Genomic DNA, 24,289 nt, shown 5'->3' on the forward strand with positions numbered 1-24,289 from the left:
ACACTCTCGCTGAGGACCCTTCCTATACACCCACGTTGGGGCTTAGTCCTTAGTGGTAATGACTACTTTCTAGAGAGAAGAGAGGCCACCCAAACCTTTTTTTGGAGAGGAAATGGTATCTGGCTGTTTAAAGGCTGTTTTTGCATTTGCCATTTTGCCCAGACAGCAAACAAAGCAGAGAATAGTTAAAAGCCCAACATTCCAGTGCACTGGAACAGACCTCTGTACCACAACATGACGTGATTGGTAGATATCCGCGCGCTAACAGATCACATTGTTGAATGCATGTCTTTCTGCTTCAGGCTTGTACAGAAACAAAAGACTGGCTATACTGCAGAATCACCATTCAAAACAAACATTCAAGTCATTTTCCAGCAAACTGCAACATGTTAAAGCGGTCAAAATAGAAGGGCTCTGTGCACCAATGCAGAAATCACAAATTAACCAATGACTAGCATTAGAATTAAAACAGCCACTGACATTTTCAAACAAAGACATCATTACACAGTTATTTCCCTGCATGCGTTCCCTGCGTGCATGCTTCTTACCTCGCTGTCGTCAAAATCGAGTCTCTCTTTCTCTATGGCTGTTAACTTCAGTTTCAAGTTGGAAACCTCTGCCATAAGCTCCAGCTTCTGAGTCTCAAGGGCTGATCTGCACAAGAGTTCCTAGGAACAAGAGTTCAAAAAATGGAGCTTGAACAAAGAAAATCAGTCTTATGAACCAATTTAATGGGCTTTTGATTGGACACTGTGCACTGTCTACTGTGCAAAATGCACAGACCATGTTTTAAATACACAAGAAACATCTTTAAACCCACCTGTTGTAACATTTCTTCAGTGGCATTTAGTTTCTCACGGTGTTCATCAAGGCACAGGTCTAGGTCCCTTATCTTTTCACCCTGCGCCTCCACTTGATCCGTCAAAACACTCACCTGCAAAGAATGATGATTTTATTTTAAGAAATTAATTATTTTATTCAGCAAGGGCACATTAAATTGTTTAAAGTGACAGAAAACACATTTATAATGTTCTGAAAACAATATATTACAAAATATTGCTGCAAGCAGCAATTTATGGGGTTCAGGAGCTTTAAGGCATTTAAGCACATATGAAAAAAAGACACTATTTAGCAAGTCTGTAACCACCAAATTAATTTTTGGGAAATCCAGGTAATTTACCATAGAAATATTATGTTTTTTAACATTTATGACTGTTATAGCACCAGCTGTGGTCCGATCTCCTTAAAACTTTGCATGCTTGTTTAGAACCACCTGTCTCGTGCTCAGCAGGTTTTGTGAAGTTTTGAGTTTTCCTTCAGGCTTTATAGGATTTTCGGTTAATTTGGAAAAAACCCTTTTCTAAACGACACTGTTATAGCTTCCCAAAGGGTAAATTTCTAAATTTTTACAATTACTGACCTAGAGAGTCCAGAGAATTGTACTGCAGTGTTTTTTTTCCAGATTGAGGGAAAAACCTTGGACTTGTTCACAAAAGTAGGTTTTTTACATCTTCGATTTGATTGACAGCAGTGGTTCTAGAGGCAAAGCTGTTCGGAATGAGGAGTTCTATTATATAATATGAATATCGCGTGTATGTGCGAAAAACACGCAAAAACTGACGGTTTAGTCTGCACGATTAGTTTTACGTGGAGATTGCTGATCCTTGGCCATTCTAACAATTACAATACAGTTTCAGCGTTACGTGGTTGAATAATAAATGCAGCCTTGGTGAGCATGAGAGACTTCTTTCAAAAACATTAAAACATCTTGCCGACCTCAAACTTTTAATAGCGTAGCATGTGCATGTATACAAAGTTACCTGAAGCACAAGGGATTCTTTATCACTTTCGAGACGATTAAGTCTGTCCTGGTAAACATCGCCAGTGATTGAAATGTGTCCATTTGACTGTCCAAAAAAACAGACAAATAATTAATTAAAAAAGACATCTGAAAACCAACACAATGTGTCTTAAAAGAGTTAATTTTATGCCTTAAAAGCAAGTAATACTGAGAAAAACGGGGTCACTTGAGATTCAGGGTTTTCATGCACCATTTATTGTGCCAACAAAATGTTAACACTAGGTGAGTGAACACAATAATCCATATAAACTGACTAAATATGGTACTATGTCGACTTTCCCTTGGCAGTTGTTCAATCTGTCTCAGGACACATAAGAATAATGATTCTTGGATCTGTTTTAAATAATATCTTGAGGCAATGCTAAAACCAAACAGCACTTCAGTCTTGCTTATGAATAGAGTTACTGCACATGATGCTATATTACCTTAATTAACAATTTATAACACTGAATCCTTATTACGTCTGAAAGAAAATGGTGAGCATCGAAAATACTTCCAACAGGCACAAACCAACACATAACATACTTTCGACTATCACTGAAAATAGATTCCGGGCTAATGGGAAAATAGACTTCCTATAAATAAAGGAAGTATAAATAAACATGTACTTCCTTACAACATGGCAACACATAGTATGTTGCCTCATGTTCATATCTAGAGTAGACGCAGTGAATTTCAGACTTCTGGAATGTGGTGTACGTACCAGGTGACCATGCAGCCACTCCACCAGACTGTCTGCGGTAGAGTCTGGGATCTGACAACGCAAGCTCTCTCTCTCCTCAGCGTCCATGAGCTCCAGAACGCCCCTGAGGTCCTCCAGTAAGTTCAGGGCTCGCAAGCTACCCATGAAGGGCGATGTTGGGGACTGACAATCAAAGATGCCATTGGAGTAGTCCAGAGCCTTGGAGCCTGAGAGCCAAAGACAAAAATAAATAAAAGCGTTGAAATGGGGAGAAAATCATATTTTATTCAGACAATATTATGTGCAAGAACATTGGTGAAGCTACACATTAGGCCTTAAAAGAATACAAGAACAAGAGAATATTTTACAATAGCTCACATTTAGCACAATGCATGTCATTTCTGAATTATAAATATAGAGGCAAGCAGCGATTTAGCGATGTTTAGAATCACCTGTTGCATGTGCTCACCAGGTTTTGTGAAGTTTTGAGCTTTCCTTCAGGCTTTATAGGATTTTGGATAAACTTGGACAGGCCCCTTTTTTAAATGACCCTATTATAGCCTCCCAAAGGGTAAATTTTTTTTTGATAATTATTGACCTGAAGAGTCCAGAGAATTGTACTGCTGTGTTTTTTTCCAGATTGTGGCTGATTATTTTCAAATTTCTCCCAGATCTTTCAGTCCGATCAGCCTCTGTTAACCTTGTCTAACAAGTGCTCAAATTTTGTTGGCCAATGGCAGCTATGTTTTTTAGATACGCAAATGTCCTTATAGACACTTGTGGCACTTTGGACCAAGACCGTGCACACAGATTGTCATGTTGAAAGGACAAATGGTTGCGCAGTTATAGCAATTTTTAGCAGTTTTTTCCCTCTTATACCACCACCAAGTGGCCAAACTTGGCCATTTTTTTCCTGTGACCTCAGATTGAGCTCATACATACGTGTTCTGAGTTTGGCGAAAACATCACCTTCCGTTCATGAGTTATAGATGATTTACTAAAAGTGGCCCCGTCCCTTTCAAGTGTTTTGGCATCCCTTTGCGACGAAAGTCGAAAGTTTAACTTTTTTTTGATAATTATTGATATTTACTCTCCAGAGAATCTTTCTGCACTGGTTTGGTTCCGATTGGGCGAAAAACCTAGGACTAGTTCGCAAAAGCAGGCTTTTCAAAAAATGTGAAATACCCAAAAATTTCGCCAAGCTCACAATCAAATTTGGTTCAGGAGTTATGAGCGATTTCGTATTTTTGTTCACTGTAGCGCCCCCGCCAGGCCGACTGGGTTGAGCCTTGGTGACGTTGTCAGTGGTGTGAGTACTACCATCCCTCCAAGTTTTAAGTTTTTACGACTTATGGTTTGGACTGCACAATCAGTTTTACGTGGAGATTGCTGATCCATGCCCATTCTAACAATTACAATAGGGCTTTAGCCCTATGCACTTAAACCCCTAAAGATAGTATGACCTTATAATAAAGCATGGTGTGGGCAAAATAATCTCTCAAATTCTGTAGTCAGAACCAGGGCACAGTAAATGCTTTAATTGCTCAAACCTCAGGAAATCATGTGATCTGACAGGCGACTCCAACTTGAAATGTCAGTCTTATAATAAGCCAGTGATGAATTACTTCATATGCCAAAGCATTTGGTCAGAGAGTTAACATTGTGCTAAGATCACTAATCTTACTCTTTTTAAACCTCAGTAAAGTTTTATGAAATTAGTCTGACATTTTCAGCCTACATGAGTCATGGGTAACAATTTTACCTGCTATAATACCATCCATTTGCTCCAAGGCTGCTGCCAACATGTCACTGGCGTCAGACATCATCTTGTTCAGCTCTGTTGATCCTGAATAAAGAGGAAACAACAAAATACATATTACAGTAAACAGCACAATATGCATGTATGTAAACACATCTCTAAACACATTAGTAGAAACATAGGCACTGAATAAGTCAAAACAACAAAACTGAATGAAGCAATAGATGTCTCACCCCCATGCCATCAAAGATGTTTATGTCTTTCTTCAGTTGAAAAGAAATTAAGGTTTTGGGGCAAAACATTCCAGGCTTTTTCTCCATATAGTGGACTTCAATGTGGAATAGCGGGCTGAAAGTTCAAATTGCAGTTTCAGTGCAGCTTCAAAGGGCTCTACACGATCCCAGATGAGGAATAAGGGTCTTATCTAGCGAAACAGTCAGTCAGTCAGAGCATTTGTGGTTAAAAAGCATATACATTTTTTGTTAGATAAGACACTTATTCCTCAGCTGGGACCGTGTAGAGCTCTTTGAAGCTGCATTGAAACTCCAATTTGGACCTACAACCCACTAAACCGCATTGAAGTCCACTATGGATGAAAAATTCTGCAATGTTTCCCTCAACAACCTTAATTTCTTTTTGACATACCGAAAGAAAGACATGAACATCTTGGATGACATGGGGGTGAGAAAATTAACAAAGTTAATGATAGCAATACTGATGTGAGCACAGAAACCACAGTGCACAAAAGTATATTTCTCAACCCTTCCCATTCATCTTCATATCTAACTGCGTATTCATCTGGACGGGGTGTCCCTGCGATGGATCCAGAGAGCAGAGCACATCCTTTGGGTGAAAGGTTGGCTGGTTCTCAGCTCTCTGCTGTTCCCTGGGTAACACAGTCAAGCTCCAACCATTAGCCACAGATTTTAAAGAATAACTGAGCCATTTATTTCAATTACTGGCACAGTGCTTCTGCTGCTGCTGCTGGGGACACTGGGTACTTTGTTGGGGGACTAGCGGGGACACATTGTTAGGCCCTTTTGGCCTGTGGCCCGAGAACACAGCGGCAGCATTCTCTCAGTTTTAATCCTCAAAACAAGGAGGTGAAGAGACACCCTGTCATGTTCTGATACCCCATCCACCAGTGTTGATAAATTTCTCTGTCGTAGTGCACACATACAACAGGCCAAAGGTTAATGTACAAATCGGAAACGGGAAAGTGTGCCATGCTAAGTGGGATTTCAGTTTTCCTGCATAGAAATGGCTTGTGATCTACTCAACCATTTGAAGTCATTCAAAGAAATATAGCACCACTTTGAAATTATGTTGTGGCTTCTAAAAGCTGTATACAGTGAATTAGCAGTTAATAATCCTTTAAAATGGGTAAACACTAATTTTGTGTAAGAAGTACACACGGATTATGTGACAGCAAGCCTTTTTAAGGGTCTTATAACATAAAAATCCCCTTATTTTCTAATAACTAGCTCTGCACAGAGTGTACAAGCAAGTTACAATTAATACACAGTACTTCATTCTGTAACTGAAATGTCATTATCACTTTTGATCAATTAAATGCGTCATTGTTATTGTCAATAGACAATACACAAGGCCACTGAGAGGGGACTGACTCCAAATATCTGTATGCACAGGCTGATTTGAGAATCACATCTGTTAGTAAATAAGCTTGTCAATCAACGCTGACGGTGTGAATGTAGCAATTCTGTTGAAAGAAAAGTGAATCAAACACTCTCTTTCAAAGACTTTTTCTTTCAGAGTAAACTAGGGCCCTGTGATTTCCGCAATGCGGAAAATGTAGACGGAATGGCGGAATCCAGTCATAAAAATGGAATTTTTGGAATGCGGATAATGAAATAATTAAATAAACTATTTTTTAATAAATGAAATGTAAAAAAATTACATTCTGCCATTCTTAAAACAATAAAATAACTACTTAAAAGTTATTTAATACATTTTGGATAAATAAAACAAACATAGGTCAGTACACTTGAAACGTGATATGGACTAGTGTCTGTATGCGGGTTATAATATGAATCCTGCATTTTCTGCATGTAATGACTAGCACAGATGCAAGGTTTTGTTTACTACACACGCAGTGAAGTGTGCAGTGTTTTCAGCATCTGATGCCTCATTATACGTAAACTGCTCTGAGAGTCACTTCATAAGCATTTGAGAAAAACTATCATCTTATATTAACAGAAACTTAAAGGTCTTCACAGCAACAGCATCAAAATAAAAGTGCGGTTTAACTTGAAGAAACTGTGACAGAAATATATTACTTAATTTTAATGATAGTACTACTACTAATAAAACTGTTATTAAAGTATTGTTTTTTTAAGAAATGTTTACCAGAAAAATAAATTACCAGAATGTATTTACCGCAAAAATATAAATAGTATTTCTACAAAAAAAAAAAAAAAAAAAAATAGGAAATTCATTTTTCATAAAAATCAATTAATTAGAGATGCTTTTGATTATTACAATTTAATGAAACCATTAAAATGGAATCCAGAAAATTAATGGAAAACACAGATTTTGAAAAAAGTAAAACAGATTTCATAGGGCCTTGAAAAAGGTTTTTTTTTTTTTTTTTTTTTTTTTTTGAAACGTTTAATAAATTGCTGTTAAATGTCTTGACTTCAATTAATTAGACATGCTTTTTGAATAATATTTTTTAACCATTAAAACTGAGCCTAGAGAAATTAAACCAAAAAATAGAATCCAGAAAATGTAAATGGAAAAAATAATTTGGGAAAAAATAAAATTTCACTAAGATTTCACATGGCCCTAGTAAACTAATGTGCTTCACTGGTGTGAAAGCTTTAGTTTTTAAAATCACAATTCTCAGATCTGGTACTATTATGGAACATCTGGTACCTTAAATGTTTGCAATAAATCAGAACTTTGTGTGGAAACATGTTATGTCTAGAAAACTGTGCTGTTTAGTCAACATTGGTCACATGTTCATGATCTGGTACTTTTTTTTCCTGCACAATCTGCTGATCTACATTGACAACACTATTTAGAGCAAACAAAACAGCAAACAAGAACTCATTGGAGTTTCTCTTTCTGTCTGGGAAGCCTTTTATTATGAGCTAACAACCATGCAGCGTAGACTCAAGCAAAGCTCAGGATGCTTTGCATTGCAGATTTTTGCATGGCTGGAATTTCCTCTCATGGCGGGAACATGGTGGCTTCCAGCCTGCGAAAAGCGATAACACGTTCTTCATGAAGCTCATATTTCCTCTCCGAATTGTGTGAAGTCAAAAAAAGGAATCAAGACTTTGGGTTCAGATCCATCAACATCAAAACTGTGTATACACATGCAAAAACGTCATGCTGTCAAAAACACAAAAAGTTACAGCACAAGTATTTTTCTAAAATGACAGAAAAAGGAAAATCCTGAAGTATGCGTTTTAACAATCCTTGGAACAAATCTTAAGAGAAAGCATGCCAATAATGACATTGAGAGGGAAGAAAATGAACGTGAGACATGAAGGCTGTCCTTTGTGTGGAAAAACATTTTCCCTCACACAAGCCGGTAGGAGAAACTGTCAAAAGGAAACAGTTGACTGTTTTTTGAACGTAAATAAATACTACTATTTTTACGTTTCCCTGAAAATGGCTCAAGATGGCATAAAAGGTCATGAATATGAGCATAAGATTGAATAAAAGGGGAAAAAACCCTAATGGCCTCTCAAATCCATCAGACATGCACCTAAGGGCATCGCGTGTATGAACTTTATCCACTCCACACTCTGTCTGAGCCGTATTAGCTACTATCCCTCTCTGAACCGCTCTGACTGACTGACAGAAAAACCTCTGCTGGCACATGCTGGGGAAAAATAGCAGCCTTCGGGTCATTCATCGCAACAGAAATAAAAGCATTTGTGGCAGGCGAGCCGTGTAAGCCAGCAACTTAGCCTCAAGTCAAGCTAAAGCAAGCATAGAAGCATGCCAGAGAGTCATGGGAAAGACATTTTTAATGGACCTGTAAGCACACGTTCATCTGATAAATAAATATGCACGCCAAGCTTTCTAGTAAATGCTGATTGTAACATTTGCATTAGGAATGAAGCCCTGAAAATATTCACCAACACTGAAGGAGTCTCGAGGTCCTATGCCCATGCCGCTGCCCTCTCTCTACCCAATACTTTCCTGTCATCTCTCCACTGTCTTGTCAATTATAAAATAACAAAAAGCCCACCCAAATAAAAATATATATTAAAAACAATTGTTTTAAATGTACATTACCAGCAAAGTTTTTGAACAGTAAGATTTTTAATGTTTTTTTTTAAGAAGTTTCTTCTGCTCACCAAGCCTGCATTTATTTAATCATTGTAATTTATCTGATGATTGTAAAATTTTGAAATATTTTTATTACTTAAAATAACTGTTTTCTGTTTGAATATATTTTAAAAGGTAATTTATTCCTGAGATCAAAGCTAAATTTTCAGCATCAATACTCCAGTCTTCAGTGTCACATTATCCCTCAGAAATCATTCTAATATGCTGATATGATGTTCAAAAAACTGTTTTTTTTATTATTATCAATATTTAAAACAGTACAAACAGTAAACAGTACATTTTTAGGATTCTTTGGTGAACAGAAAGATCCAACGATCAGCATTTTTGAAATAAAAAGCTTTTATAAACATTCTACACTATACCATTCAAAAGCTTGGAATCAGCATTTTTTTTTGTGAAAGAAATTATAAAAAATAATTCTTTTATTTAGCAAGGATGCTTTAAATTGATCAAAAGTGATGATAAAGACATTTATAATGTTACAAAAGATTTTCAGATAAATGCTGTTCTTTTGAACTTTCTATTCATCAAAGAAACCTGAAAAAATTATACTAAAAAAATGTTATCAACATAATAATAATAATAATAAATATTTTTGAGCAGCGAATCAGAATATAAGAACGATTTCTGAAGGATCATGTGACTGGAGTAAGGATGCTACAAATTTAGCTTTGAAATTACAGGAATAAATTACATTTTAAAATATATTCAAATAAAAACAGTTATTTTAAATACCAAAAATAATTCCAAATTTTACTGTTTTGCTGTAATTTGGATCAAACAAATGCAGGCTTGGTGAGCAGAAGAAACATTAAAAATCTTACTGTTCAAAAACTTTTGACTAGTAGTGTGTGTGTGTACACTATATATAAATGTTTATCAAGCATCAAATCAGCATATTATAATAATTTCTGAAGGATCATGTGACACTTAAGACTGAAGTAATAATGCTGAATAATCCTTTTTGCATTACAGAAATAAATTACATTTTAATAAATATTGAAATAAAAAAAAACAATTATTTAAAGTTGCAATAATATTTCACAATATTACAGCTTTTACTGTTTGCTTGATCAAATAAACGGAGCCTTGAACAGTCAATTCACAGAAAACCATGCTTTTTATATGGCAAACGTTCAACACAAAAACCATTGTATTGAAATTTTAATGTGTTTTTATCAGATTGCTTGCGCAAGCAAGTTTTAATACAGCACTGATAAATGCTATGCCTGGTTTCACATGGATGAAAAAAGCAGTCAGACGTGATTGCGGCGTTTGAGCCAAGCCGAGAGTTATAAAAGATGTTTGGGTCTCGTGCAAGTACTAGAGGAACACAGATGTGCACAAGCCTTCAGTCCAGCCTGTGCATGTGGGAGGAGGACAGCCCCAGCTCACAACAGGCTCTTTTTCTTACACATGTCAGAAATAGAAAGAGAATGGAACATTATTTTTTTTTTTTTTAACTTAACTCCACTCTTACATATTTGTGGCTATATTGAGGTGTCGCTAAGCAGAGTTTTATACATAAGCAGCCAATGAAACACCACCGCTGACTGTTCTCATAAAGGGACACCCATCCGACACTGATCTTAAATATCCTGTCACTATACCAAGCCAAGGCGTCGTCGTAGAATATGATGCATCATACTTCACATAACCACATGGAACAGAGAAGGGTTGCCTGCCTGTATTCAGGGGTGTTTCATATGCTATCTATAGCTAGCTGTAAAAATAAAAAAATTCCACACTGCTTAGGTAAATGCACAGATGTGTTACATCAAACAGAAATATCAAAGTGAATGAAGGAAAAACACATGTATTTTGGCCCTTCAAGATGGCAACAGAATGTTACATAACAAATAAAGTTGGCTGATGAAACCTGCAGACTTAGTTTGGGCTGCAAACACAAGAATCAAACAGCAAAGATGCTCTTTGAAGTTTTCAATAGAGAAAGTTACTGCAAACATCACACCATTTACACAATATCACAGATGTGTGACAGACATGGACTTAAATTACACATTCAGGACAGTTTGAGGAAGCTTAAAACTACAAAAACGTCAATTTGTTACAAAGTAATGGCATGGAACATGTTGAATTAAACGACATTTTGAAGTTCAAAAGCCAAAATAGTATTTTAATGTACAGTACCAGTCAAACGTTTTTAAACTGTAAGATTTTTAATGTTAATTTTTTTTTTTAATAATACATTTTTTTAAGAAGTCTCTTTTGCTCACCAAGCCTGCATTTATTTGATTTAAAGTACAGCAAAAACAGTAAAGTTGTGAAATATTTGTACTATTTAAAATAAATGATTTTTATTTGAATATATTTTAAAAAGTATTTTAAATGTATTTAGTCTTCAGTATCACATGAATATGCTGCTTTGCTGTTCAAGAAACATTTATTATTATTATCATCAATATTTAAAACAGTTGAGTACATTTTTTCAGGTACAGATGAGCATTTATTTGAATTAAAAAGCTTTTCTAACATTATAAACTATACTATTCAAAAGCTCAGTATAATTATTGGGAAATAAATTAATTTTTTTTATTTAGCAAGGATGCTTTAAATTGATCAAAAGTGATGATAAAGACATTTATAATGTTACAAAAGACTTCTATTTCAGATAAATGCTGTTCTTTTGAACTTTCAATTCATCAAAGAAACCTGAAAAACTTCTAATCAGTTGTTTTCAACATAATAATAATAAATGCTTTCTGAGCAGCAAATCAGAATATAAGAATGATTTCTAAAGGATGTGACTGGAGTAAAGATGCTAAAAATTCAGCTTTGAAATCACAGGAATAAATTACATTTTAAAATAATTTAAAATAGAAAACAGTTATTTTAAATAGTAAAAATATTTCAGAATTTTACTGTTTTTGCTGTACTTTGGATCACATAAATGCAGGCTTGGTAAGCAGAAGAGACTTCTTTTAAAAAACATTAAACACACTTATTTGTTTTATTTTCAACTTCAGCTTCCAAAAAAATAAAATAAATAAATAAATTAATAAAAATTAACATTGTAGGTAAAAACCCGGGGTTAATTGTCACACTCTTTACTACAATATTGTATGAGAGACAGTTTATTTTTCTAAGTCAGTTTCTGTATAGACACGTACCCTGACATGCTGGCTGCAACAATAAACTCCTTTATTTTTAGGAAAAAGCGAAAGTTGACTAAACCCCTTGTGTTATAGGTTTTTCAGCTAATTTTAACATTACAAAAGACCTAACAATACAAGTAACAGCAAACATGTAAAAAAAAAAAAAAAACTTACATTACATGTACATTGCCATTACATGGTCTTAGCTATTACAAATTATGATATGATTTTTGGAGGATTCACAAAAGTCACATAAAAACTATCATGTAAAGAAACCATAGTTACTGATGTACAGAGTTTTGACAATTTGCCCCAGTCTCCCAATACCCATCCAAAAACGTACATGCTGCTGCAAACTACAAGTCACTCCAAACATATTTCTTTACTCGGTACAGCTGAAAGGTAACAATTACGCTCTGTAAGCTTTCTCAGTCCAGATCACAGGTGAGGATGCGGTAAAGGAAACTCATGTAAGAGCAGCTCTTGTTCTTCTGTGGCTACGTGGAATGTGTGAATCACTTCTTCGCAAACACAGCTGTGCCTCAAATACCTAGTTCTGCTCTTCAAATCACACCTTATGTTTATTATTTATTTTTAAATTCTTTCAAATATACCTTGTGTTTTGTCTTAACTATTGCACAATACCTACAAACATCACTTTGTCGATCCGGGTGTCTGAGTATAACCTTATAACGTTACACATGTACGTAAATGCTGTGTGTAATCAATCCCTCAGGCTATGAAAAAATATTAGTACGTGGGAAGTGATGATAATATTATATATTGCCAGAAATACGCACAAAATTAACTTTTTTTACACTTCTGTCATTTACTTTTAACAACAACAACGTTTTTACACAACTACAAGCAAGTTTCCCACTCTGAGGCAAGTTTAGAAAGCCACACAAATTCACAAAGAACTAATATTTATCAGTTATTACGGCACAAAGTATGCTGCGATTTCTTACCGAATCTGGACCGCCGTCTGAAATATGAAAATATAAATCCGTGGACTCTTTTCCTGGTCTTTACGAGATTTGCTCTTTCCGCAGTTGGTGTTCCCACCTCGCCAGCGCCATGTCGACAATGAGAGTGGGAATGTGGGACGTCATAGGAGGGAACGTCCTACTACAGCAAAGGCTTGCTGATTAATATTCATGAGCTATGCCCTCAGCATTGGATGGTCACTTAGCTATCTAATTAATATTCAAGCACACGGCTGTGGTCATTGGAAGGGTACCAAACGCGTCACCGCTATCTAATTAATATTCACAAGATGAGCCTTCGCCATAGTAGCGTTAATAACGTATAAATGATGTTTGTTTAAGTTTGGTTTTATTTGTGAGGCAATATTTCACTCATAAATATACTGAAACATGTCAAAAACAACTTTTGTGCACTTTGGAAGTGTTCGTCGTAAATGAGCAAAACCGTATCGATATGCTAATGTCTGTGTGGTAACGTTATAAATGAACCATAATTAATGTATTAACCCTAACTGTCACCCCCCATTTTTTAAAATAGGCATTAAAGTGCACTATCCAAACTGAAATTGTTGTAATTCATGAACACTTTGGAATACAGATCTAAGGTTGGTCTTTTTTTTAAAGAAGACAGTCAGCAGATTATGGCAGAAGTGGAATTTTTTGCAAAAAAGAAAATTATTAATAAGTTATAGAAGTTTAAATTTACTAAAAAGAAAATGCACTGTACCATTTTATTTTATTTTATTTAAAATACATATTTTACATAACAGGTTTTACCCTAAAGTTGATATCAAATTGAAGCCTTATGTCTAAAGAAGTAATGTTCCAAATTTGAAGTTGATATGAAAAAATTGAGGTTCCTGGGAAAGTTTGTTTAGGGCGTTATACCACAAACAGCCACCGGGTGCCATACATTTTTTAAAATGCATTTTTTCTGTCACAAAAGTCTAAATTTCTCTGTCAGTTTCAAAATGGTTTTCATAGGATGATTCTTGGGCTTCCAAGCTTTCAAATGATATATAATTTATGATTACTAAAATATTTGATAGAGAAAAAGGACAACGAAAAAATAGGCGCCAAGCATCCCACAGGTGGGACGGTGACAGTTAAAGGGTTAAACGATTATTGTTTATGACATCAAAACTAATATAGCGAAACCAATGTGAATTTTAACCTAGCACACTACTAGCTATTTTATGTCAAAACTGAGGTGTTCCTCAGTTGCTCAGCTGTCAGTAAACAGCTGCTGGAATGGGGCATGCAATTTGACAAGACCAAAAGATTTCAGATTCTGTGTATCAAAACCTCGTGAGAAATGCAGAAGAATACAACAGACCACAACTGTACAATTGTTCATTGTAGAATACAGATAATAGAGAACTGAAGCTGAAATATCAAGTGAGAATACATTTGTTTCTTTAGCTTAATATGTAAAAACAGATTGTATATACATTATTTTTACTCCAAATTAAAGTTATAGGACGGCATTAGAATCTGACCCATTATTTCAGTGTTTTGTAATCAAAAGAATATTATCAAATTTTTCTATTACAATGTATGATTATACAAATACATTACACAAGTTAAGGTGGTGAGAGTAAGACTAATCAATAAAAGTAGAAGTTCTTGTGCTTGGCTGTGAAGTGTTGACATAACATTCTGAAAACAACCTTATAAGAACCTAATAAAACAATTATTTACAGTAGCTATTTAGATTTATTAGATTTTGTAAATTCACATGGTCTATATATAGAGATGCATTAAAAAAGATCATGATTTGAGGTGTTGTAGAGATTATTTCAGCTGAATCAATTAATATAAACATACAGACTACCAGTCAACAGTTTTTGAACATGTCTTGTCTGCTCACCAAGCCTGCATTTATTTGACTCAAAGTACAGCAAAAGCAGTAAAATTTTGAAATATTTTTACTATTTAAAATAGCTGATTTCTATTTAAATAATTTTCAATATGTAATTTATTGCTGTGATTTTAAAGATGAAGTTTTAGCATCATTACTCCAGTCACATGATCCTTCAGAAATCGTTCTTATATTCTGATACGCTGCTCAAAAAACATGTATTACTATTACGTTGAAAACAGCCGAGAAGAATTTTTTCAGGTTTCTTAGAATAAAAAGTTCAGAAGAACAGCATTTATCTGAAATAGAAATCTTTTGTAACATTATAAATGCCTTTATCATCACTTTTGATCAATTTAAAGAATCCTTGCTTGATAAAAGTATTAATTTATTATTATTATTATTATTATTATAATATTATTATTATTATATTATATTATTTTTATTTCAGATAAATGTTGATCTTTAGATCTTTCTTTCTATTAAAGAATCCTGAAAAAATGTTTTAAATATTGATAACAATGACAAGAAATGTTTCTTAAAAAGCAAATCAGCGTATCAGAATGATTTCTGAAGGATCATGTGACACCGAAGACTGGAGTAATGATGCTGACAATTTAGTTTTGAAATCACAGGAATAAATGACATTTTAAAATATACTCAAATAGAAAACAGTTATTTAAAATAGTACAAAACATTTCACAATATTACTGTTTTGCTGTATTTTGGAAAAAATAAATAAAGGCTTGGTAAGCAGAAAGCTTTAAAAAGCAACAAAAATCTAACATCAGAAGTAGAATTAATTTGAGTGTCATTCACTGTGTCAATTTACAGGTTACAGCAATAGTTCACCAAAAAAATAAAACTTAATGAAAATGTATTCACTCTCATATCATCCAAGATCTCATTCTGACGGCACCCATTCACTACAGAGGATTCATTGGTGAGCAAGAGATGTAATGCAAAATTTCTATCTTAGATGGCCTGATTTTCATTTTGTGGTGAACTATTCCTTTAATTCAAGTATACTACTAATGCACAAACTTCTCTTTAAGGCATTCATAACAGCCCCATCACAATCAATACTGTAACAGCCATGACCTCCTTTATACTGAATGTAAATAGACCCACATCTTTACAGTCCTGTATGGCCTTTAAGAGGCCTCTCCATCTTCACTGTGCTTGGATCACATTCCAACATCTCTCTGATCCATTCATCATTCAGCGCGCCTTCAATGAATTCCTCTTGACTAATAATAGCTATAGAGATGAAAAGAAAAAGAATGATAAGTAGACTGAACTTCTAAATGCCCATTTCAAGAGTGGCTGAAATATCTTTGATACTTTAGATAGTAATGTAGTTTGTATTGATATCATGCAGCTTACCATTGTTATCTTTGTCCAGCCGTACGAATATCCTATTGGTGCATTCTTCAGCAGTCAGTGGATCAGGTTTGGTCAATGATGCTGCCACGCTCATTTTATACACGGCCTGTGAGAGCAGTCATGAGAGAATATTTAATAGTGATTATACATTGCCCTCTAGTGGAGCAATCCAGAATCGCGTAAACAAACACATTTAGAATTCAACATTAAAGACGATACAGTCAGATTAGAACAACTAATAGAGTTCGTCAGCTATAGCCACAATTACCTGCATGATTTCAAGCATCTCTGAGCGTGTGATAGCTCCATCTTTGTCTTTATCATAGAGTTTGAAGGACCAGCGCAGCTTCTCCACCGTCGTGCCCTCAATCAACATGCTGATAGCCGTCACATATTCTCTGAAGTCCACAACTCCATCCTGTTAAGTGGCAATCATATCACACTTTTTATATATAACACCAATTCTGGTGGTCCTGTGGTTGTTCCGTTGCTGTCTGTGGGTCAGAAAGCTCTCGGATTTCATCAAAAGTATCTTAATTTGTGTCTTGAAGATGAACGAAGGTCTTACGGCCCTGGTGAAAAAAACAGCATATACTGGTAGGTAGGTTTTGGTGCTGGTTTAAGCTGGTCCTTTGCTGGTTAAATGCTGGTCCTTAGCTGGTTTAAGCTGGTTCTTTGCTGGTTTTTGCTGCATGACCAGCATGAACCAGCAAAAGAACCAGCATCCCAGCATCAAAACATACCTACCAGCATATGCTGTTTTTTTCACCAGGGGGGGTTTCGAACGACATAAGGATGAGTAATTAATAACAGGATTTGATTGGTTTTCATAGTTAAGAATCATATTTAAGCATAACAGAGCGTTTTCATGACGCGTCATCAATCGGCCATATTGGCGGCACTTAATGTAAACAATGCCATTAAACCGAACAAAACTTGCATATTTTGATATTTGTTGCTGCTGAAAATAGTCAGTAATTGTCATGTTTTGCTTTTTTACTAATCGTCAAAAACTTTGGAGTACTATAGACTGCCAAAAGTTATAACAAGTCAAAGGTAAGAGTGCAAAAACTGACTGAGGAACAAAAGGCGTTTGTGGTTGGCCAAACTGGATTTCCACCCTGGTGAACAAACCAGCATATGCTGGTAGGTATGTTTTGATGCTGGGATGCTGGTTAGGTAGGTTTTGATGCTGGTTCATGCTGGTCCTTTGCTGGTTTATGCTGGTCCTTAGCTGGTTTAAGCTGGTTCTTTGCTGGTTTTTGCTGGTCATGTTGCTGGTCAAGGACCAGCATGAACCAGCTAAGGACCAGCATAAACCAGCAAAGGACAGCATGAACCAGCATCAAAACCTACCTAACCAGCATCCCAGCATCAAAACATACCTACCAGCATATGATGTTTTTTTCACCAGGGGGTTTCGGAAGACACGAGGATGAGTAATTAATAACAGGATTTGATTGGTTTTCATAGATAAGAATCATATTTAAGCATAATAGAGCGTTTTCATGATGCGTCATCAATCGGCCATATTGGCGGCACTGAACCGAACAAAACTCGCATATTTTGATATTTGTTGCTGCTGAAAATAGTCAGTAATTGTCATGTTTTGTTTTTTTACTAATCGTCAAAAACTTTGGAGTACTATAGACTGCCAAAAGTTATAACAAGTCAAGGGGAAGAGTGCAAAAACTGACTGAGGAACAAAAGGTGTTTGTGGTTGGCCAAACTGGATTTCCACCCTGGTGAAAAAACCAGCATATGCTGGTAGGTATGTTTTGATGCTGGGATGCATATGCTGGTTTTTTCACAAGGGCAAGGCAAAAATCTTGACAAAATTCATTTAGTTCTTATATCCAGTGAAATATTAGGCTAATATCTTAAATAATACTACTTGTATGCATCTTTACCACCTGTTAACTTTAGTTTGTCAAAATATTGCACCCTTTCCTGCTTACTATGTCCTTCTCTATATTATTTAGCAGCTTCCACATGTTTTCCCCATGGTTTAGACAGCATAAATTAGCAGAATAACATATTCAGTAGTACATTAACTGTGCAATCCATGCTGTTGTTTACATCTGAGTACTGCCAATATGGCCGCACATCCGGGTTACTGACCAAACCGTGATGTAAGTGCAAACCCTCCATAGTCAGATGAAGTAAATTAGCTACAAAAAGAAAATGTGACCATGTAATTTTAAGCTACTGAAATTGTTAAATTATTTTCTTATCTTAAACCATTGATAAACATTCATTGACCTTGAGGTTAGTGTAATGTCATTGCATTTGCAACACATTTTCTACAGTTGGTATAGGCTTGGTGTCTTTTGTTATGTCTTTGCCTTTTACAAGTCAGCATACATGCTTTGTAAAGCCGGTGTTTTGTAAGAGCAGGCTTAAAACATCACATGTGTCAGGCCTCAAAGCTTGCTTGGTTGGTTTCGAGCTGTGTAATACCCCATTGTTATCTAGCGTGCGGAATATCTGCTCTGCATACTCCGCTGACTCTTTTCCCACAGTGCCGTTGCAGAAGTGACGTCTGAACTCATGCAGGGTGATCAGTCCACTGGGACACTCATTCAGGAACTTCCTACCAGATATAAGCACAAAAGTGAACACATTTTATAAAATAATTATGGTTATTTAATTTATAGAGGTATTTATAAAGTTGAAAGTGCAATAGTGTAGTTTAATACTATGGATATCAAACAAATATTTTTTAAAATCTTAAACCACTGATAAAAATGAACTGACTTTGGGGGTTTTAGTGTTGTAATATAGATATTGTATAGACCCAAATAATTCTCAAAAAAAAAAAAAAAATTATATATATAAATTAAATAGAAATGCACTAATATTTTAATATATTAGTTTTCAAGAAAATACTATTCTTCTACTTAAAATACTATCATTCTTTTTACTTAAAAATGTAATGTTATTTGTAATTATTATTTGTAAAATGTACAATTCATTTCTGAAAAGTGACAAAGTAAATCATACACCAAAAATTATTTTTCAGTGTACAGACAATACATTTTATGACAAATTTCTCTTGACAACCATAAACCTTGTAATTTATTTCTAAAAATGTGCTCTGTAAAAAGAAAATGTTCCACCCACCTGTCTTTATTAATACGTTTTATTTTGAAATATGAAAATAAAGTGATGATAAAGACATTTAGAATGTTACATAAGATTTCTATTTCAGATAAATGCTACTTTCTATTCATTAAAGAAATGTGAAATATTTATTCAGCTGTTTTCAACATAATCATAATAATAAATGTTTTTTAGAGTGATTTCCGATGGATCGTGTGACTGGAGTAATGGAGCTAAAAATTCAGCTTTGAAATCAAAGAAATAAATTGCATTTTAAAAATATATATTCAAATAGAAAAGTTATTTTAAATAGTAAAAATATTTCAAAATTTTACTGTTTTTGCTGTACTTTGGATCAAATAAATGCAAGCTTGGTGAGCAGAAAATACTTCTTTAAAAAACATTAAAAATCTTACGGTTCAAAAACTTTTGACTTGTAGTGTATAATATTAATTACTATTGGTGGCTGTTAATGAAGACTTGCTCAGCTTTATAGCATGATTTCTAAAGCACAGTTACATTACCAGTGCTTATTTAAAAAGGCATTTGTTTTATCATGCACATCATGAAATAAAAATTTCCCGGAATAAGACAACAGTAAAAGGTCAAATAAAAAGGACTCAAATAAGTAGATGACCTACTTATGCTGAGATACAGTTTATATGGTTTTACAGTCATGGTTAGCATTATATGGTCTATAATAAAAATCTTCAGTATGGAATGACGCATTCTTGACACATTTTATGGCTATAATTTCTCTCCAGTAATAAAGACCCAGAATAAGGAGGTTTGCATCTAGCAGATGAAATGTAACCATGCTTATGCGTTCCAATTTTTACGACCTCCGTCCCTAAAGCTCTGCTGTAGCGATATAATCACCTCGTTAATATTTTGCAAACTTACCTGAACCATTCATAAAGCTCGGTGACGTAGGTACCACCTTTTCTGCAGGGTAAGGTTGCAGTCTGTCCCATCTTTGTTGGTGCATCAAAATCAACGACGGCAGAGATGCATATATAGCAAAGCCCAGCTTACTTCTCTCTCACTTAATCATTCTTACCCAGACTCTTTTGCATCTGTGAAATTAAACTACAGTAATCTCCCCACAGGAGGCCGACAGGCAGGTGAATGACACCAATTAATTAACTCAAAGACACATGAGTGACACATAAAATCCTCCCTAAAATTCTCCAGTCCCAGCAGCAGTCACAACTCTGCATAATATTATAAAAAATGAACGGTTGCAGCTCCATATTTTCCATTGGAAGTATCAAAAATGTGTGTCAGTTGCTTGTGAGCCGACTTGTTCTGCTGACCTAGTTAACAAATACAAACCATTTTGCATGCAGCTAAGAATGCTTGTGAATATTCTCAGAAATGTGAATGGGGACATAAAAGCCATCAAAGAGATTCACGGAAGGTTGTGGTTTAGCTAGACTCAACATTTGAGTCAGCATTGTTCTTACTCCTGATTTAACCACTGAATGCACTCAACAGCTTAGACTAGTAACATGAAGGTATAACGTTAAATTCTGATCCAATTCTGATTGGTTATGGCTACACTGTAAAAAACAATTTGTTGAGTCAACTTAAAATAATTTGTAAGCTGGCTGCCTTCAAATTTTAAGTTCAGTCAACTCAAAAAAAGTTTATTCAGCTTGAAATATTAAATTATACTAAGTGACAACTTAGATATTTGAGTTGAATCAATTAAAAATTTTAAGGCAGCTGGGTTACTTACCCATCTGTGAAGTTTAGCAAACACAAATATCTAAGTTGTTACTTAGTACAACTTAACATTTCAAGTTGAATAAACTTATTTTAGTTAACTGAACTTAAAATTAAGGCAGAAGGGTAACAAATTATTTTGAGCTGACTCAACAAATTGTGTTTTTTATTTTTTACAGTGTAGCTATTTGCTGATGTGCATAATATAATAATACGTTTACATAGTTTTTAATATTAATACAAAATTGTATACAATATGTGACCCTGGACCACAAAACCAGTCACAAGTAGGACAGGTATATTTGTAGCAATAGCCAACAATATATAGTATTGGTCAAAATTACTGATTTTTCTTTTATGCCAAAAACCATTAGGATATTAAGATACTGTTCCGTAAAGATATTCTGTAAATTTCCTATCGTAAATACATCAAAACTAGCAATATGCATTGCTAAGAACTTGATCTGGACCACATTAAAGGCGATTTTCTCAATATTTTGATTTTTTTTTGCACCCTCAGATAACAGATTTTCAAATATTGTACCTCGGCCAAATATTGTCCTATCCTAACAAACCATACATCAGTGGAAAGCTTATTTATTCAGCTTATTCAAATGATGTATAAATGTTAATTAAAAAAAAAAAAAAAAAGCCTTTTGACTGGTTTTATGGTCCAGGGTCACATATATTTAATATATATCATATTTAATACAAAATTAACTAAATCAAGTTCAAAACTACACCCATTTTAATGTCTATGATGATCCTTCAGATATAAAAATATATAAAAAAAATGTATTTATGTCTAATAATATTGAATTTAGCAGTAGCTAAACATTTATATTTGTATCAAAATGTGTATATTTTAGAGTATAGCAAAGTACAGTAAGACATTTCATAACATCATTCAAATAATAAATCAAATGCTCAAAAATACAACTAAAATGACCATTCATAAAAGCTTAAATACTAAAACAAAATGTGCAAAACATGCTTAAATGTAAAATCATTTTGCATAAACTGTAGCACTCTTTATGGAGCTTTTTAGCTGATTTTTGTAGACAAATTTTAATAAAACATTTTAATGGGGAAATGAAACCTTTTGTTAGGAGCAAAAAAATAAAAAATAAAATAATCCACCCACCATTTAAAAGTTTGGTAAGATTTTTTAAATGCTAAAAAAATAAAAAAATAAATAAAAAAAAAGTCTCCGAGCTTGCCAAGGCTGCATTTATTTCGATAAAAAATAGCCTATATATATATATATAACTAATATGCAAAATATTATTGCAATTTAAAATAACTTATCTATAGTAATATATTATAAAATGTAATTTATTCTTGTGCTGAGAAAGCTACATTTTCTAAAAGCTTTTTTATATGCATTACAGTTTTGCTGTTTTTATATGCATCAAAATTATATATAAAAGATCTGTAATATTGCAAAACATTGCAATTTAAAATTTCTTGTTTTCTATTTGAATAAACTATAAAACGTAATTTATTCTCATGATGGGAAAGCTAAATTTTCAGCAAGTTATTTCATGTATTTTTTTAATATGAAAAATTCATATAAAAAAAAAAAACTAATACTGCAATATATTATTGCAATTTAAAATAAGTTTTTTATCTGAATATATTTTAAAATGCAATTTATTCTTGTGATGGAAAAGCTAACATTTTCAGCAACTATTATTCCAATCTTCAGTGAAACATGATTCTTCAGAAATCATTCTAATATGCTGATTTGCTGCTTAGTTTTGAAAACAATTGTGCTGCTCATCGTTTTGTGAAAACTGAGATACATTTCTTTCAGGATTCATTACAAATGTGTTTACTGCCACTTCTAATCTATTTAACACATCCTTGATGCATACATACACACACACACACACACAAATAGACCCCAAACCATTGAATGGTAGGGTATGAAAATGTAGGGGCAAGTCTGCATTCTCTGGTGGCACTGTGAACAGCTCTGAACGGTTGAGCGTTGACACATGACAGACCAGCATATTTGTACAGGAAACTAATGTTGTTTATTTAAGAATCTTTTTACATGTTAGCCTGGAGAGACAGATACTCTGCTACTAACCAGACCTGTTGACAGCAGCAGCGATGGCGTCATACAAATGCTTAATAACAAATGAAGGAAGAGGAGAAAGCAGAAGACAAAAAAGGGGGCCTGCCTGAACAAGACCCCCGTTCCATAACAGCCTCGATCAAAGGCCCAGACAGAGCGACGAGGAGGTGCACGCATGCAGATCCGGAGGCCCGACCCACCGTCTGCTCCCCGACTGAGATATTCACGGAAATGATGAACAGTCTTCAGAATATCCAAACCATTTATCATCACACACTCAAGACAGACAGAAACAAAGGGAAATACAACGACGAGCAAGTCTTTGTCTGTCTTATAAGGCAAAAACCTTTATCCAATACCCTTAGATAGCTAACAGAACAACAACAAAAAAAAAAAATAGTAAAGAAAGCAAAGGGTACACAAAAAGGCATGCATGAATGAATATTACTGGAACAATATAAAAATCAAGAAATTCCTAGGCTACACAGAGTGAGAGTGCTGAAATTAGGACAAAAGCGATAGGAAAGGTCTGTGGTTCTAACCTACGTACAGTACTCGATTTCTGCCAAGTGCAACTGCAGAACGACACTCCAAACAGAACATAGTCACGATAAATTAATAGTTCACTCAAAAATTAAAATTTGCTTAAAATACTCCCTCTCAGGCCATTCAAGATGGAGCTTGTTTCTTCACTGATTTGGATTTAGCATCGCATTACTTGCTCACCAGTAGCGAATGGGTGCCGTCAGAGTCCAAACAGCTGATAAAAAACAATCCACAAGTAATCTCCAGTCCATCAATTAACATCTTGTGAAAAGCTGCGTCTTATCCAATAACTCTCATTCTGACGGCACCCATATGCTACAGACGATCCAATAGTGAGCAAGTGATGTAATGCTAAATTTCTCCAACTCCTCTACAACTTAGATGGCCTGAGGGTGAAATTAAGCAAATTTTCATATTTTTTTTTGGCAAACTATTCCTTTAAGAAAAACAGTGAAACTATGTGGGGGAGTGGGAGACAGAATCAGAAGTCTTTTTACATTTTTTAGGACCAGCCTGCAGTTATGGCATAGCGCAACGCTTGTTCACTGGGGCAAATGAAGCAGCTGTTCCTCTGCTTAAGGCTACAACTGCCCAATCGAAATCCCTAAAACTGGCAATCTTACCAGAACCGTGGATTGGCTAACACATCTAACCACCTGTGTGACAAGCACTACAGTTGATCCCATGAAATTTCAGTCAGGTTTAAGAAAACACCCCATTTATATTTCTGGGTAACACGTTACGTTCGCAAAGCCAAGCGTCGGATGAGCAATGGATCGTGGCAAGATAATGTGCACATCACCTAGCAGTATTTTATTTCAGTTGGATTGGGTGGGTGGCTTCCTCCCTTCAA

At 34.7% G+C, this 24,289-nt stretch overlaps 2 protein-coding genes across 9 annotated transcripts in view; both read right to left on the minus strand.

Moving 5' to 3' along the window:
- Positions 1-12,832, minus strand: part of ppfibp1b (PPFIA binding protein 1b) — a 34,878-nt gene extending 22,046 nt beyond the window's left edge. For all 8 annotated transcript variants that reach the window (XM_051135171.1, XM_051135170.1, XM_051135168.1 and 5 more), the window contains exons 1-6: positions 12,713-12,832; positions 4,306-4,389; positions 2,565-2,770; positions 1,821-1,907; positions 821-934; positions 549-668 (exon numbers count right to left, since the gene is read on the minus strand). In XM_051135171.1, coding sequence (XP_050991128.1) covers positions 549-668; positions 821-934; positions 1,821-1,907; positions 2,565-2,770; positions 4,306-4,369 — 591 coding nt within the window. In that variant the 5' untranslated portion in view covers positions 4,370-4,389; positions 12,713-12,832. The remainder of the gene's footprint in view (positions 1-548; positions 669-820; positions 935-1,820; positions 1,908-2,564; positions 2,771-4,305; positions 4,390-12,712) is intronic.
- A 2,254-nt stretch (positions 12,833-15,086) lies between these two features.
- On the minus strand, positions 15,087-20,101 carry si:ch211-245j22.3 (uncharacterized protein LOC563798 homolog). The gene is made up of 5 exons (XM_051135484.1): positions 19,983-20,101; positions 18,438-18,570; positions 16,246-16,395; positions 15,978-16,083; positions 15,087-15,851 (listed from the first exon to the last, which is right to left on the minus strand). Exons 1-5 carry the CDS (start codon positions 20,051-20,053, stop codon positions 15,727-15,729), a joined length of 585 nt encoding a protein of 194 aa, XP_050991441.1. The 5' UTR covers positions 20,054-20,101; the 3' UTR covers positions 15,087-15,726.
- Between the last annotated feature and the right edge of the window lie 4,188 nt (positions 20,102-24,289).

This window comes from Labeo rohita, chromosome 18 (assembly GCF_022985175.1).
Source record: "Labeo rohita strain BAU-BD-2019 chromosome 18, IGBB_LRoh.1.0, whole genome shotgun sequence".
In the NCBI taxonomy this organism is placed as follows: Eukaryota; Metazoa; Chordata; class Actinopteri; order Cypriniformes; family Cyprinidae; genus Labeo; species Labeo rohita.

Excerpts from the sequence above, each read along its gene's own strand:
- si:ch211-245j22.3 (XM_051135484.1), bottom strand. The coding sequence starts at position 20,053 with ATGGGACAGACTGCAACCTTACCCTGCAGAAAAGGTGGTACCTACGTC. Across the intron at positions 16,396-18,437 it reads GCACGCTAGATAACAATGGG|GATGGAGTTGTGGACTTCAG; the intron begins GTATTACACAGC and ends GCCACTTAACAG. Across the intron at positions 15,852-15,977 it reads GCTGGACAAAGATAACAATG|CTATTATTAGTCAAGAGGAA; the intron begins GTAAGCTGCATG and ends TCATCTCTATAG.